Source organism: Pocillopora verrucosa, chromosome 7 (genome assembly GCF_036669915.1).
Source record: "Pocillopora verrucosa isolate sample1 chromosome 7, ASM3666991v2, whole genome shotgun sequence".
Classification (NCBI taxonomy): domain Eukaryota; kingdom Metazoa; phylum Cnidaria; class Anthozoa; order Scleractinia; family Pocilloporidae; genus Pocillopora; species Pocillopora verrucosa.
In genome coordinates this window covers 15,323,765-15,338,366 of record NC_089318.1, presented here as the reverse complement: position 1 = coordinate 15,338,366, position 14,602 = coordinate 15,323,765, and the positions used below count along the sequence as shown (strand labels likewise).

General features: G+C 37.4%; 3 protein-coding genes across 3 annotated transcripts; all 3 read right to left on the bottom strand.

The window, feature by feature from the left end:
- Positions 1–1,523: 1,523 nt before the first annotated feature.
- LOC131778621 (melanocortin receptor 5-like) lies at positions 1,524–2,489 on the bottom strand. Its single transcript, XM_066170212.1, has one exon. The coding sequence runs from the start codon at positions 2,487–2,489 to the stop codon at positions 1,524–1,526; it is 966 nt and encodes a 321-aa protein (XP_066026309.1).
- A 2,169-nt stretch (positions 2,490–4,658) lies between these two features.
- LOC131778619 (uncharacterized skeletal organic matrix protein 5-like) lies at positions 4,659–5,859 on the bottom strand. Its single transcript, XM_059095039.2, has 2 exons — positions 5,737–5,859; positions 4,659–5,174 (listed from the first exon to the last, which is right to left on the bottom strand). Exons 1-2 carry the CDS (start codon positions 5,800–5,802, stop codon positions 4,659–4,661), a joined length of 582 nt encoding a protein of 193 aa, XP_058951022.2. The 5' UTR covers positions 5,803–5,859.
- A 7,081-nt stretch (positions 5,860–12,940) lies between these two features.
- On the bottom strand, positions 12,941–14,181 carry LOC131778620 (uncharacterized skeletal organic matrix protein 5-like). Its single transcript, XM_066169853.1, has 2 exons — positions 14,056–14,181; positions 12,941–13,453 (listed from the first exon to the last, which is right to left on the bottom strand). Exons 1-2 carry the CDS (start codon positions 14,119–14,121, stop codon positions 12,941–12,943), a joined length of 579 nt encoding a protein of 192 aa, XP_066025950.1. The 5' UTR covers positions 14,122–14,181.
- Between the last annotated feature and the right edge of the window lie 421 nt (positions 14,182–14,602).

The window sequence follows — 14,602 nt, the reverse complement described above, 5'->3', positions numbered from 1 at the left end:
TAGTTTGGCTTTACCTCTGATTTTCTTCAATTTGCTTCGGTGAAATCTCTCAAAATTTTCACAAATTGTGAAATTTTTCCTGCCGATCATTTCGAAGCCGAAAAAGAAATAGGGGTTTCATAGGCATTTCCTCGCTATTAGGAATTTTGTGCTTTCTTCGTCTATCTCAAATTTGGTCTTATAACATTTTTTTTTTATTTTTATGAACAGGCACTAGGAAGGGCACAAATATGTTTAACATTCCAGCAAATCTTAGGAAATTCCACAGAAGGAAACGCGATAAATCTTACTCGACAGATCCCTATTGTCTTTATCACAAGACATTACGTAATAGAACAGAACTTTGCCAAGATCTATATCTGAGCAAGTGTAAACTTTCGAATCTGTCGCTTTTCGCAATCTTTCCCATGGTGTTTTCTTTTCGGTTGAACTCTTTTTCAGGCGCGAGTTTAAAAAACCCCATGGAGACTCCTTAAAAAAAAACTTATGGGGTCACTTCAGATATCAAATTTTTTAATTCTCCTTCTTGGCAGAATAAAAAAAAAAAAACAAAAGACAAAAAAAAAACTTAACTGGCTGTGGGTAACTATGAAATAATCAACGATAGACACGTTCGGCGTTCTAAAATTTTACATTAGGGCATGGGAAAAGATCCAAGTGTCAAGAAAGTCATATTTATCTTTCAGCTCAACTAATTAGAAATCATATCAAGCAAGGAACAGCTGAGAAAAGTTTGAATAACATTCATAATAATGTCCTGTTTAATCAAAAGTTCAACAATGTTCATGAATAAAAGTACTCATCACCAAAGGCTCTATAAGGACAATAAAAGTTATAACTGAAACAAACAGAAGAACTTGTTTACTGGAATTGTTAATGTAAATTCACTTTAACATAAACAATTAGCGCCGAGTGACTTTGGTCACGAATTTTTTTCTTAGGTTAGGTAGTGTTAAAAGAAATTAAATCAAAGAAATAAAGAAATAATGCTAAAAATAATGCTAATAATAGTAAGACATAACATCAAATATTAGGGATTCATGTAGAATTAAGAGGATGACTCAAAAGATTGGGGATCTTTATTATACAGTTTTGGAGTCATGTTAAAGATGTGTGAAGCTGGACTCTAGGAGATTGAATTTTTCCCCCTTCTTTCCAATGAAATCTTAGCGAGAGCGTAAACACCCTTCTTAGAATGTTTTTTTTTCGGTATCTTTAGCATACACGTAACCTAAGCATACATCAAAAGAGCTCTTCGATCAAAGTCTTCCCTCTGCGTGTTTACGTGAAGGTTGTATGTGTTGGAGCAAGCTATTACTTTTGAAGAGAAGAGTTATTCATCTTGCTACTAGCATGGACCAAGAAAACACTGTAGTCCTTCACTACTATTCCTCCTATTCCGAGTTGCGTTAGTCCACCATCTTGATCCGGAAAACTCGTCGGCGGACTGAGTCTTTTTTCTCATTCTATTCTATTGAATTTGATGCGAAAACCAATTTGCTAGAGAGATTTTTAATCAGTTGTTAATTGTTCTGAATAGAGTAACCCAGCAAAGAGGAAAGTGCTTTTGAGATTGTCTCCTTCACTGCTTTTCTTACTTCAGCAATCTTCCAGCAATAAAGAAACGGGTTAAGCGATGAGTTTAAATAAACTAAAGTTACTGTACTTTCCAAGACTACAAACTCCAACGAGGACAGTTCATTTTGAGATTGAAAAAGTCCTGTCGCTATGCTATATGGTAGATAGCAAACGATCAATGCCAACTGCACCCACAGTGCACTGTTTACAGCCTTTCTGTATCGAATCATATTCAGTGGAACTGGTTTGCCCGGCTGTGGTAGAAAAAAAACTTGCCCTCGTAAATGATTTTGTCGGAGAGCACAGAAAATTTTTATGTACGATAACGTTGCTGTTATGATACAAAGCGATACAACACCATAGCTACACCAGCCGGCTACGCGGTAATTTATAAAGTGCGATATCCCAGCAGTTATCGAAAAAGCCCAAATGATGACAACAATTACACAAGTTCGTTTCAGAGTTACAGCGTGCCCGAATCTCTGCCCCAGCAACAAGGCGAGAAGTCTGTCCACACTTATTGCGGTCATCGTTAAGAGAGAAACTAAAGAAAGAATATAGTAGCTTAGAAAACTCATCTTCAGAGCATGGTGACAAAGTTTCCAATCCTCACGAACTAAGGACAGCCAATAAACAACAGACGAGGGCTCTGATATGAGACCGACGCAGAGATCAGTTATTGCCAGACAACGATACAAAAGTTTGGCTGGCGGATGAAGAGAAGATTCCTTGCTAAGGGCGACCAAAATCAGAGTATTGCCGAGAAAAGCCAAAAAGGATAAAAAAATGTTCGTTGTTGCGATGATCATCAAATGGTTGTTTATATCATCTTTCCAGCCGGTAACACAAACTATGTTTTCCAATGTTTGGGTATCTTCTCCGACATCTTTAGATAGGTTTGCTCGTACCATGAACTCTAAGACAATTTGTATATTTATATAAACTTCCTAGAAAGATTGTGAGTATCTTCAGAGATCTTGGCTTATATTTCTTCAAGATTTACATGTCGAGGGTTTTTTCCGATGATATGCAATATTGCAGTTTAAACAGCTGTTCTTCGTGTCAAGGAAAAGGTCAAATTTCGTTTCCAATTATCGAACAGACTTTTTGCACAGAAAAAAATATTTGTTTTTTTATGAAGGAGTTGTGTTACAGTGAAAGTTATATTTTGATTTTAAAATTTACGGTCAGTTAGTTTAGTTCCACCGATGGTTTTTTTGGGAATTGTCAAGAAATTTTCTGAGCTTAATCATTCAGAACATATAATAATTGTCTATTTCCTCGCAATCTTTCGAAGGACCACGAGATTTCTGTGTTATAGTTAGATGTTAACCTTATCATTTACAAGGCTTCCTTTGTTGCTCATTCTACCAATTATATTTTTTGATGGCCTATTCTAGACTGCAAATATATGATTTAGGTAGAGAGATCAAAGGTACAAAGTGGACTAAGATTTATTAAAAAAAAAACATCTACACTGCCTTGGAGCTCTGTAATGCAAATAATTTCCTGTAATGTAAGAACACAAGTTATGTTTTACGATCGTGAGCACTTTTCAGTCTCAGACTGCAAAACAAAATCAAAACTCATTAGGAACCCAAGTTACGGTGTTCAAGTAACGAAATGAAAATACTGCATGTAACTAGCCAAATGAAATGAAAATCCTTAATTTGGAAAATGGAAACATGGAAATTTGTAGAACTGTAGTTTTTCGAAATGGAAATATGTAAGGTGCTAAATGGAAATCAGTAGTATGCGAACTAGATTTAATTAAGCAAATGAACTCAAAATCTGTAATTTGCGGAACGGAAATCTTTAAGTCTATGGCCTGCGAAATTAGAAATCTGTAATTTGCGAAAAGGAAATCTATAATTTGCAAAACGGAAATCTGTAATTTCAAGAATGGAAATGTACAATTTGCAAAACAAAATTATGTGCGGAAAACATCGCCGGCCAGAAGGATGAGGTGGTCATTCCGTTTAGTTTCCTTTGGTTTCGCAAATTGCCGTAAACTGTTAACAACAACAGCCCTGTCGATCAAATAACCATAAAAATTCTAAGAGCTTACAGAACTTTAACAGGCCAAGTTAAATTGAAGTTTTGAACAACATAAAAAGCGATGTGCAGTGTAGATCATTATGCTGAATACAATGTTTGCATATTTTACTTTTTGGTTTCGTATTTCTAGAACATTACATTTTTGTCGCGTTATCAGGCGTTTCCTAACTGCCTTAAAACATGCTTTGGCCAGAGGGGAAAAAGAGGAGGAAGGGGGTGGGTGGGTGGGGGAATATATGGAAGAAGCGTCAGGTTAGTGAATTATCGTCCTTTGTTGGATACTACATCGCGTATAATGGCCAGCCATTTCACATATTAAAGAGATGCTATGGTGGGTGATCTACTTTGATCAAAATAAAACCACCGCAATTAGAGTAAAAAGGGACGAATTCGGCGAAGTTGGTTTACTAAAACAGTCATTTCGGTGTATAAAGAAGCGTCTAGTTAATAAATCGTCGTCCTTTGTTTGGCAACTAAGTCATAAAATACTCGAGGCCATCGGGTAGAACGCTCTATACAAAGCTTTATTGTAAATTGCCAAAGTGGAGGAACACCCCCCTTCTTTCTTTTTCTCCAAAACTCGGATACAAATTCACGTTGGTGACTCTTGCATAAGTTTCAAAGCGAAAGTTTAAATCAGCACGAAATTGTGTGCGAGAGCGACAGCCTTGTCAAAACCCCAACTTTGTCGTTCCTATGTACTTTAATTTTTAGATTGAAAAGGGTGCTGTTTCACTGCACAAACAATTATATTCCAGTTGACGGATAAATTCGGTTTTTTTTTTAATGAAATAGGCTAAGCAATACAACAAAGCAATTGTAATACTAACGTTAGAACGGGATAAAACCTTTAGAGATCCTACCCGTACCCAGTTCTATTGACTTTTTAGTAGCAAATTTACTTTGAGAATGAAATCAAGGCATCCTTTTTCTACCTGGTTGCCTGGTCTAGTGAAAAGGAAGTATATGTGCTAAAAATGGGTTATTTTCAGGCAGGCTTCCTTCCATCAACGTGCTTTTGATTACTGGATGAAAATGTATCCCATGGCTTTGATATTTTTGTCACCGTTATCGGGTGTCCAATAAGCTAAGTTTCCACACGTGTGGGGATCATCCATCCCGCCCGCTCCACCAAACCCAATTATTGAATCACGAGAGCCGCAGTCTGCATTGCAACACTCATTACAAACGATACCAATTCTTGTTTTCGCATCACCACCGTCAAAATTAAACCCCTCTATGTCACAGCAAAACTGCAAGGAAGCTTGGGAGCCAATCAGCGCCTTCCAGGTGTCACGGGCCAATGAGGTGTTGCGGTAGTTTCCATCAGCAGTCAGTGAGTACAAAGATTCAGCCTCTCTGTTAATGACAATAAAGTTGAGCTGGTGGTCAACCTTCATACCAAGACAGATCTTGGAGAAAGGTGCATTCCAGTATGTCGGTAACTTGGTCTCTTGCGAGTCAAACCCAGTTTTTCTTCCTGGTAAGTTGAAGGAATTTTTGTCGTTCCAATAGTTGGAATCATAATGGAAAGTTCTCTGGAATGATAACCACAATGTTACTTAAACCAAGTCCTTTCCTATAAAAACATTGTAAATTTGATGAGACTTTATGACAGTCCACGTATCTATGTTTTGAGTTCAACATTTTTTATATCAAATTAAATGACCCCAGTTTTCTCAATTATCATGAAGAGGAATTTGACCTATTAATTTCGCACCTTTCCTCTGTAAAATGGAAGTGTTTGCTGCTTTTTTCGTTGCATGTCACAAAGTCAAGCGTAACCTAGACAGAAGATTTTTTTCAAACTTTCAGATAAAAAACCTTTATATGACCTACATATGTTTCAACAAAAATCCCTTGGACTTTAACCCAACAAGTTTCTTTACTTAAAATATTCGCGAAAAATATGGTTTTATCAGTTTCTGCCTCGTGGTTGTTACCTCTGGGTTTGAGATTGTTAAGTCAGGCAAACTGGAAAGGCATTGACAAAATTTTATATCAGACAGAGTACATCTCACATATAACTTCCCTTCGACAAGGACTCCTTGAAACCCACATGTACGCCATTTTGAAAAGGTTTTGAACAATTTACGGTACCTTGATGCCATCTATTTTCATAACCAGCGTCCATCCACCACCCCCGCATGCTCCAAGACGGCTCATGTGACAATACACTGGAAGTGACGCTGGTCCCAATTTCAAGGAATAGGCTCGGTTACCTTCGGACCTGAACAACAAGAGCAGCATATTAGATATTGTGGTGGGTTGGATCAAATTGGGAGAACTTGCCAAGAGAAACTTCTTTCTGCAAAAGCGACTAACGTTGTTCACACCAGGATCGTGAAGACCCAATTTGGTCATCGACAGGAGTTTCAGAGAGGGCTGTATTTGCAGGTTGTCAGTATGATAATTCATTAGGTATGCTAAATGTAAATGAGTTCAGTTGAAGCTACTTCCTTGATACTACTTAAGGGGGACCATTCATTAACATCAAATATTCGTCAAAGATGTAGCGCGTCAGATCAATATTGGCTGCACCATTCCAAAAGTCCTCTTGATAAGGCATGTCTTTCATTCGTTCAAGGGTCAAGAAAGGGTCAAGGGTCAAGAAAAGAGAAGATGAGCTCAAGAGACTGGAATAAGCACAACTCGTATTTCAAAATACTTGCTTTTGTTTTAACCAAATTGATCATACAACGGATTACAAAATGATTTTTTTGCTCAATTCCTTTCTTTAAACTAAGAGACAACAATCGTGGACAAATTAATTTTACCATTGCAAGACCATCCATCTCCGGAATACCCAGGTTTACATGTACAATAGTATGATCCCTTGGTATTGTTGCACACGGCATCAGCACTGCAGCTGTGAAATCCGCTAGAACACTCATCGACATCTGGAAAGAATTGCCCCTGTTTTAGTTCAATGCCTACTCACGATTCGATCAAAAAGGCTAAATATTTTTCTGTTATGAAAAAAAAAAAAAAAAAAAAAAAAAAGAACAGAAAACAACAGTGGATCTTGACATAATCTATATTTCATGCCTAACGGACTGCAGCATTGTTCGAATCTTAAACGACCTGAATAGCGGGATGTGAGATAGTTAATTGTAGGTTTAGCCACCTTGGTAAGTATTTAGCGGGTTTGACCTGCCTCAGCCATTTTCAATGTAATTTGAACGTAAAACGACTTCGATAAGAGCCAAATTCTTTCAAAGGAACTAGTTTATTTTTGTTTCAAATTTTTCTGCTTTAAAGCCTCTTCAATTCGGCATTATGCATTCCCCGTTTGAAGAAAATGTAACGAGCTTAACACACACAACTTGAAAGACGGTACTCAAAATTTATTTTCAAAACACTCCGAGACGTGCATCGTGAGTTAAGAACAAGCTCTGAACAAGAATATAGGCATAATAAGTAACTTTTTGTCATAGGATTTTGCAAGTGTTTGTTCTAGAAAGTGAAGCAAGTTGTTTAAACCACAACAACGAGTGGAAAAAGAAAACAAATCCGGATGTCTACTTTCAAAACTCATTGAAAGATGCGCAAAAACTTTAGCTGTACTGCCGTTTATCCTACTGATATATTGAACCATTGAACAGCGTCCATTGCAATGATAAACAATGCAGTCCTCCTTTAGAAGGAAATTCAAGTCTGAAGTGTAATGTCAAGTTGCATGAGAAGAAACAGTTTGGATCGTATATCAAAGTCACTCTGTAAACACATGGTAGAGTGGACATCCGTTTCTGGCGATAGGTTATTTGTAAAGTTTTGTTCCGTGCTTTTGTAAGGAATATTTGAAGAATAGCAAAGACAACAGCCCACATGCTCCTTGAAAATATGATGGCGTAATTGTTTGTTTGGATATTGTGTAACATTTGAAGCTCGGAGAAAAATATGCCCGCCGGCAGTTTTCTGAACAAAATGATAAGTTAGCGTAGGCTATAAAATCAGCTTCCATGAGCCGCGCCGGTTTGTAATTATTTATAAACCACATTTTAGATTTAACCTTGGTCACAGTGTCGACCTTTGAATCCAGTAGTGCACAAACAGCGATATCCTTTGTCGTTAAAACCGCTTTGACAAGTAGCGTTGTTCTTGCAAGAGTTTTTAACACAAGCGCTCTGAGGTCGTAAGAGAGATTATAATTACAACCATAACATATACATTAAAATGTAAACGATGTCGCTTGGATCATCAACGATTCTGAAATTTATCCCTTTAATTTTAAAGCGAGAGAAAATCGATAAAAACTCATTTGCAAAACCGGTGAATTATATAAAAAACAAAAAGACGGGAAGACGAAAAAAAAAAATTGAAGCGATCAGTTCAACATTTACGATCTTGATCATGAGCCTGGTTCCTTTTTCGCGAAAATATTCTCTCTCGTATAGGTAACAATAAACCAACCTTAGCTGCATGATAAAACGAATTTTCTTCCTCCCTCAGCTCATGTTCGTGTCCTTCGTAAGTAACATTATTCAATTCGCATTTATAGTTTCCACTTCCATCAACTCGTTTATCAAGGTTGATGCTGACACAGTCGGGCTCCATGAAACACAACGCACTGCAAAACCGTTTTTCCATGACTTCAATGGTACGGATCCTGAAGGTTCACAAGGCGTTTGCCAGCAAATACCATCCCAGGCCTGAACTCTAAAGTACGGCATTGATCTGCGTCTGGACAGTCAGAATGAATAGATAATAATAACTAAATGAAAGCGATGATGATAAGAAAATTGATAAAAATGATAATAATAATTGTTACATAAACTACTGTGTTACACATGGATTTCCAGCCCCGAGAAAAGCCGTAACAACGCACGTGAAAAAATACGATATTTTTCACGTGCCACTCGGTCAGGATGATGAATGAACAGCAAAGCCTTCACCATTCTCAGTCAAAGGTCGTTTGTCGGAATTTTCTCAGGTTATGGCGGCTAAAACATTGAAGAATCCGTATCACTTACAGACAGAGACGTTCAAACTTTCCTAGAAGGGAAAGAAAACCAGTATACGAAAAGAAAAACCGAAAGTTACGTATTCAGTGGCTTTGCTAATGGCATTTCTCGTGGCTGAGAACGAAAATTGACCATTGGAAGATTTGCCACAGGCCGATTTGGTTTTTGTAGTGATCAACGCATTTAACCATCTCGAGCCTTGGCGCTAACCCACTGTGCGATTTTTATTCGGGGATTGTCGATTCCTTTATTTTCATTCCTTAATAAGATTGGCTTTTTTTGTCAGTAAAGAGCTATTGTGTTTATATGATAAACAAAATAATACACGGTTGCTTGTGTGCAACTCGACATCTCACTCGTTCACTGCGCTCACTCGTGAGCTATCGATTTAAACACTCGAAGAGAAATTCCATGTCTGCGTCAGATAATCCCCCCCTCGTCCTTAGAAGACACTTTTCATAAATAACAACTTTTCAATCATAAAATTCCAAAAATATAAAAAAAAAATTCAAAGAACGGGGTACATTACTGCAAGAATACGATGATGAAGGAGTCGTTTCAAAGCACATGACTGACATAAACGCCGCTCAGTGCTAATTTGCCTAAACTGATGCCTCATACTCATCGATTCTATAACAACTCACTGAGTGGCATGAAACACGGGTAAATAACTGACATAACAAATTATGTACTAGATAGGAAATATACAGAAACTTTTTATCATGAGGATGAGTGAAACTACTGGTTTAAAATAACGACAGGGCTTAAATCCCAAGCAGGACTTAAAAACACTAATTTACCCTCAGTATCTTCACGTCAGAGATGATTAAGAACGAAACTGACCTTGCGACGTGACAGAATCAGACATCAAAAGGTAAACCGGTAACAGAAGATAGATAGGAATCGAATCTGACGCAGTGTGGGAACGCATTCTGAGACTGACTTCCCGAGAGACTTGCAAATTGCTGTGGAATATCTTATATCATTTATGATCACACTTCTATGATTAAACTCATTGACGTTCGTTAAACTAATGAAACAAAGATGTTTTTTTATGTGTTATGATTTATACAATTTAATGATTTGTATCTTTATGAAATAACATAGATTTAGTTGTACCTGCGATGAGACAGAAATGAAAAGATGAAATATTGCGCTCAAATAGTCCGCCTAACAGAAAACTCGTGGTAAGAGTGTAGTGACAAAGATGGCAATCTTTGTCAATTAAGGTCAGCTCGTCGGCAAATGATCGTCACGAAGTCTCTGATACAAAATCGACGCACAGGTCAGTTGCTGCAACGAAACGAAGCAGGATTTTGGATGGCGGATGAAGAGAGGATCCCTTGTTTAGGGCGATCAAGCTTAGAGTATTCCATAAAAACATCACAAAGGATAGAAAATGTTGATTATTGCGATTAGTATGATATATTTGTGTAATCAGCTCTTATGCTTAAACGAGTCAGAAACGATATTGAGCATGCTGATGAAAATAAGCCTTCATAACCTGCTTGAAACAATATAACTTTCATTAAGATGCGGGGCAAAGATGGCTTATTAGCATAACCGCCACTATACTTACTCAGAAAGTGAGTAGGGCCTGTCGATTCTCGCACATGCCCAAGAATCCGTCGATCCCCGCAAACTATTTGTCTTGGTACTCAACATTCATTTCCATATCTCCGTAAATGGAGGAACGCGTAGAGTATTTTGCAAATTAAAGACTAAGGATAGGCCCAAAAACATTGCCCGGTTAACACACTCAATTTGCCATCCAATAGAGAGAAGTAAAAACAACAAATTTATCTCTTCTAACTTTTGAAGTAAATAATCATAATAATTTAAAAAAAACTCACTATAACCATAATCCAAAAATAAAGGCGTTTAAAAAACAAATTTCAGGAGATTATAAGCTTGTCTTGAGTGAGTTTGTGACAAGACGCCCGAATGGTGAGGGAAGAAAAGATAGAGAACTGAAAATAAAAAAGGCTTGAAAAGATGTCAGAAAATGCTATGCACTTTGGCCTTTTCTCATCCTGCAAGGTAAAACCGATTCTCCAAAACAGAATTAACACGTTCAAAAACCATTGTAGGGGTCTAGAACTGAATTTCATCCCAGGAGTTTCTTTAAAAACTCTCCATCCAGATTTCTGTTGTTAAATTGTCGTAGCCGTGACGGGTAAATTTTTCAAGGGCTCAACGATTTACGATCTATTTTTTTTATTATCAAACAACCCGGTGCTCGACACCTGTTTAAGAGAAACAAAGACAAAACAATTTATGCCGATCTTTCATTCAGGAAACCCATTAAAAATGTGGAAAAAAGAAAAGAAGCTACTAGAAATTGATTGCAAAGACGCACACCGATGTGGTAATCTGGGAAGTTTTATCTGTTTAAAGAGTTCCATGATCCGGACTCAAAATAAAAGTTATTCTAATGACATTTTCCTATAAATGGCAAAATGTCACTTTGTTCCTCTTCACTTTAATCACCGCTGCCAACATTGGAGGCTTCATCTAAAATCACACCATTCTACGAAAATATCTCAAGGAGCTCTACAAACACGTTAAAATGTATAACCATAGCAAATATTCACTGAAAGTGAAAAGATAAAATCTACCTTCAAAATATTAATGGCGGAAAGTACCTCTCACAGTTTGTCTGTCTTTAAGAGAAACGTGATGAAGAAGTTATTTTTCTTTCCCACGAATTGCATGGAGGGTTCGAGTCGACATCACGCCCCTAAATTATAGTGATTTTGATGAAGCAATTTTGAAAACCACAAAACACTCCATAGAACCACCGAGAGAGCCTACATGGCAGCTAATTTTTTCAGTATTAGTTCACCAATTAAAATTTCAAAGGTAAGCAATACTAAGAAAACATAAAAAAGTTAGGGTTTACAAAAGACTAAAAAAATTGCCTTATGAAGGCGGACACTTTAGGCCCTCTAGTCTAAAGTATGCATCCCGAATGCATAAATAAAGGATAATTAACTAAAAATTTCAGTAAAAGTAAAGCAAGTAAATTACTACATTGAGTTTAATCCGCTAAAATAACTGTCGAAGTAAAAGACGCGATGTAACCTCGCGACGACTGGTAGCAACAAAAGTACCCTTAACTCGGCTTGTCATGGTCTGAACCACACAAAATCCAACATGCAATATGGATCAAAAACGTGATACAATATGACATGTTTGTCCTTTTATTATTTGAGACCTCAGCTGATTTCGTCTCGAAGACGTTTTTTCTATTCGAATCCGTCGAAGCGTTTATAGCGAAAGCATCTGCAATCAAATGGCTATGGCATAATAAAAAGCGTATAGAACTATTAAAAGCTTTATTGATTTGATCTTTTCAATAACACACAATATAGAGAGTGAAAAACAGTGGATATAATTTTATCACATAAACTGCGGTGTTATATAAGGATTTTCCAGCCCTGAGACAAGCCGTAACAACACACGTGAAAAAATATCGTATTTTTTCACGTGTATTGATATAGCCAACCAGCTGCTTACACATCACTCGTCTTTGGCGCCAATCGATCAGGTTGATGAATGAACGGCGAAGCCTTTACGATTCTCAATACAAGCTGTCACAAAATCGACATCTCGACATCTCACTCGTTCGCTGCGCTCACTCGTGAGCTATCGAGGTAAACACTCGAAGGGAAATTCCATATCTACGCACACCTATGTACTATTCTCTATGTGCTTAATATGATACTTAAATTTTCTTTTTAATCTGTATATTTAACACGTAGGTACAACACTTATTTATGATTACTGGCTATATCTTTTTCATGAAGAGGGGATTCTTAAAAAACAAACAAAACTATACTCACAAATTTTCTTCTGGCGAAAAATGCTTATATCAGCGGAGAGAGCTTACATGCAAAATACCTTCATTGCTCTTAAATTTCCTCTAATAAACTTTTAGAGCGCAACTTAGCACTCAAGATGACAGAAAATGTGAGATAATTGCGAATGGCCTATGTTTCACTGCGTCTTGACTTTTCTTTGTCCGCTTTGGAGGGGAGCAACAAAATTTCAGCGGAGTCAGAGAGCAAAGGGAACCTTTTTTCCGCGAAACACTGAGGGGAGGGGGGATGATTTAAGTCTTGTTCACACTTTTACAATCCTTGAGAGGGCTTCTAAAATTTTCAACCTTCCTCCTCAAGAATCTCGATACTTTTATATCACGTTTTATAGGAAGGTAGCCTTCTTTGAAAAAAAGAAAATTTTAGATGCTGACGACTGGCAAATGGAGCAGGCCATCGGGGTGGACGCTTCCTTAAGAGGTCTATTGTATATATCACAGGTAAAATTTTAAAGCTATTCTACTGAACGAAAATGTATCCCATGGCTTTAATGTATTTGTCACCATTGTCAGGGTACATAATAGCAACGTTACCGCACGAGTTATTATCGTCATATGATCCTGCGCCACCAAAACCAATTCTTGAATCACATAGATCGCAGAAATTCAAATATTCGTTGGAAACGATCCCAATCCTTGTTTTAGTCACTACACCGTCACAATTGAAGCCCTCCATGTTGCAGTGCAGCTGCAAGGAAGCCTGCGAGCCTATCAGTGTCTTCCACGTGTCCCGACCCAATGAGGTGTTGCGGTATTTTCCATCAGCAAGCAGTGAGTACAAAGATTCAGCCTCTCTGTTAATGACAATAAAGTTGAGCTGTTGGTCAACCTTCATACCGAGACAGATCTTGGAGAAAGGTGTATTCCAGTATGTCGGTAACTTGGTCTCTTGCAAGTCAAACCCAGTTTTTCCTCCTGGTAAGTTGAAGGAGTTTTTGTCGCTCCAGTACTGGGAATTATAATGGAAGGTCCTCTGAAACATTAACACCGATTTTTGTTACTTCGATTCAGTTCTCTTTCCTTTCTTATTATGCTTAGTCTGTCACACAAAAGCATTCTAAATCTGATCCCATAATACGATAGTCTGGATATCAGTTCTTTGATACCACTTTTCAATTATTTGACTCCAGTTTTACGTGATACGAAAATAAGCCCCGATGATGAAGAATCACTCACCGTTTACTCCTGTAAACATAGCATGTCTCAATGTGGAGCGTCACTCAAATTATACGGGTTTCAAACTTCCATAAATCAAAAACGCTTTTGAAAATAAGGACGTATATGACATGTAAATGTCGTCTACACGACCCTCTTAACATACTTTAGGCCGACAAGTTCTTTTATTATAAGAACAAGAAAAAGTTTTATTATTAACAGTTTTTCAATTCATGCTGAATGGTTGCTCAAAACCAGCGATATTTATTTATTAGAAAATCCAAAAAATCTGCTACATGACTTTTCTCTTGCGAATGCATGACTCCACCACACTCGCCCGAGTGCCCTTTGAGAAAAATGTACTTACAAACTCAACTGAAGATATGACACGTTATCAGTGTTTTGAAAACTTTCAAGTACCTTGCGGCCATCTATTTTCATAACCAGCGTCCATCCACCACCTCCGCATGTACCAAGACTAGTCATATGACAATACACTGGAAATGAAACTGAATCCACATTCAAGGAATAGGCGCGGTTAGCTTCGGACCTGAACAACAAGAGCAGTTGATTTTAAACTATCCAAAAAACCGATATAGATCCTAATGGGAATTTTAGAGAAGCTATATTCACAGGTTGTATAGCAATCGTTTCGAACTATCAAGGAGAAAGTTTGCGTTTCTCTATGTTATCCATATCGTTCTTCGCTCTCACTAGATAGGATGATCAGGTCAGTGGGCTCGATATCACATAAGGGAACCCTACAGTTGAAATAAATAAATTCAAGTCTTTTTTAAACATTGATCATTCTTGTTAAACGTAAGATCAACATGTGTTTTACCAGTCGAAATTTCCCTCAATAACGCATATTTAGCACTCAACTCAGGAACCTTCAACTTTAGATGGAATATTAGCTAGAAAGACTGGATCAGGGACAGTTCTTATTCCAAAGCTGGTTTTTTTAATT